The sequence below is a fragment of the Cynoglossus semilaevis genome, chromosome 3 (assembly GCF_000523025.1).
Source record: "Cynoglossus semilaevis isolate Cse_v1.0 chromosome 3, Cse_v1.0, whole genome shotgun sequence".
Classification (NCBI taxonomy): Eukaryota; Metazoa; Chordata; class Actinopteri; order Pleuronectiformes; family Cynoglossidae; genus Cynoglossus; species Cynoglossus semilaevis.
Genome location: NC_024309.1, coordinates 1824093 through 1826597, shown reverse-complemented (window position 1 = coordinate 1826597; position 2505 = coordinate 1824093). Strand labels below are relative to the sequence as shown.

The window sequence follows — 2505 nt, the reverse complement described above, 5'->3', positions numbered from 1 at the left end:
ACTTAAATATCAATATATTACAATATGAACATCTGAGTTATAGAAATTAACCACATAAATATTTTGAGGGTGCATCTGTTTCTACTTTGGTGTTGACTTTTTCATCCAATTTCATTTAATCCTTTTACAGGACCTCAATTATGTCGTTCATTTTCGGTCTCTTTCGTTACTATATTTTCTTTACTTTTTCCTACGGCACATTTATTGTTAATCTATGTCTAATTTTCTTCTTATCTCTCTTTTACCTCAGCGGTGCTACTTGTCTACCGCATCCTTTACAATTTAAGGTAATTATACAACAAATTATACAATAATAATATATTTATATTATATATTTGTATAATGCCATTTATAAAAATTGTATTGTAGTCAGTTCAACTAAGAAACAGAACCTTACCTGCAATCATGCACGCAGCTCAGGTTCTTACATTTAGGCCAGTGCACTTGGGTAAACAGCTGAAGGAAACTCCTTTATGACTGCTAAGTATTCTGCCTTTAACACCGCACCTCCTTCTTTTGTTTAGAGAGCAGCTGATTGGTCAGCATTGGGTTCTATATAATATATATAATATAATATTATAACTTCATTACAAAGACATAAACGGGGTTAAAGTAGTACATATCTTGCCAGGGTGTTTTAACACTGTATGTAATAAATATGAACTATAATCTGAATCTCTGCGTTGTAAAAAAAAAAATTATGATGTGTTATACGTGTGTTATACTATCCTCAGGTGGTTTTTTTCCACATGATTATGTGGGAGAAAGGTACTGATAGTACAGGCTTGATGAAACCTTGTGGAGTAGACAAGTGGATGTCAACGTCACTGATATCTAAGGGGGCGGAAAACTCATCACGAAACACTCTTCACACTAAAACACCTTTGCTCCTGCCTTTCTTGTTTTATTCAATTTCTTTTTTTTTTTTATGTGGAATTCATAAAGTAAATTCAGTGCCTTTTACTATGCTAGACAAGACGACGAATGACCGAGGTAAAAGGGCGAAGTAAGTGCAATAAAAACAATTCCACGAATCCAGTTACACCTGTAGAAGGATGTCAACATGGGAGATCTGTTGAACAGAGGTGGAGTTAAGTACATTTTCCAGGAGTGGCTAGCGTCAGAAAGAGCTGACCGATACACATAAGCCTAAATCTAAACACATGAACAAACCGATGAATGTTCGACGAAATGAACTTGGCTTTTTATCTTAAGAAGGTGAGGATCAGTAATAAGGAAATAAATCTACTAGCTATTTTTGTTGGTCAGACAGAATTATTCTGACCACATTAAAAATAAATAAAATAAAATATGTTGTAGTTACACGTGCACATACACATAGACACATATGTGTCTATATGTACGCATATATTTGTACATATAAATATATACATACATATGTATGTATAGAGATGTAGATTTATATCTATCTATATAATGTATATGATTTTTCTTTATACTACAGAATTAAGTGTCAATGCTGCTAGGTACAGTCTACCTTTTCCTATATTAGTTGAATATATTTACACCAAATAAATAATCATATGTATTATTAAATATATTATAAATAAAATATACATTTGTCCTTGTATCCGTAACGGGTCATACTCGTCCAACGATAACATTTTATTTATATTTGACTCGTTTCAGTTCATTATTTCATTCATTTATTTATATTCAAAGATGTGTAGTGTCAGGAAACTTTCTCTGTTAGATAGGACTGTAAAAAAAATGCTGTTAGTTCATACCCCAGTTTCCTAACACACAAAACAATTCAAATATTGTTTGTTATTTAGCTTAGCATCAATGTTATTTAACTTAGCATCAATGCTATTTAGCTTAGCATTCATTAAGCTAGTTATGCAATGTTTATCTATGCAATGCTAAGTAGTGCTAATTAATACCACTACTTTCCTTAGTTTTAATAGCAACTATGCTATTTAGGCCTACAGCTAATTGCTAGTTGCTAGGCTACTTCGACCATAGTTTACCCCCCTAAAGGCACGCCCCTAAACTCCTCTTAGTGGGAGTGTCTTTGTTTTTGCCTTTTTCCAAATTTGACCACAATCAAAAAAAAAAAACACAAAAAAAACTTTTATTGTCTCTGAGACTGTCCTTATATACAGTTTAATTTCTCTTGGACACAATCATTCACACAAAATTCACTCAAAACATCTGAACGGTCCCTGACCTCTCATCAGACATTATTACCTTTTTCAGGACCTACTATTCTATTTTTGACTTTCTTCAGTCACGGTTTTTCAACCTAGTTACAAAACGTCTGAACGGTCCCAGACATCACAATAGACACTATTAGTTTTATTTGGAAACTGTGAACAGTTTCCTAACACACAAAACAATTCAAATAAAGATCAAATAAAGGTCTGATCAAATAAAGAATCAAATACGAGATCTCGAGTTTTAAAAGTTTTACTTGCAAGCAAGGAGTTCAGAACAATGGTTACATTCAGAACTGCACTGAGGAACTCCTCAGTGCTCAAAGCT

At 32.9% G+C, this 2505-nt stretch overlaps 1 protein-coding gene across 1 annotated transcript in view; it reads right to left on the bottom strand.

The window, feature by feature from the left end:
* Window positions 1-454, bottom strand: part of aoc1 (amine oxidase copper containing 1) — a 7034-nt gene extending 6580 nt beyond the window's left edge. The window contains exon 1 of the mRNA XM_008307415.1: window positions 398-454. Within this exon, the coding sequence (XP_008305637.1) occupies window positions 398-407 (10 nt within the window). The 5' untranslated portion in view covers window positions 408-454. The remainder of the gene's footprint in view (window positions 1-397) is intronic.
* Window positions 455-2505: the final 2051 nt, after the last annotated feature.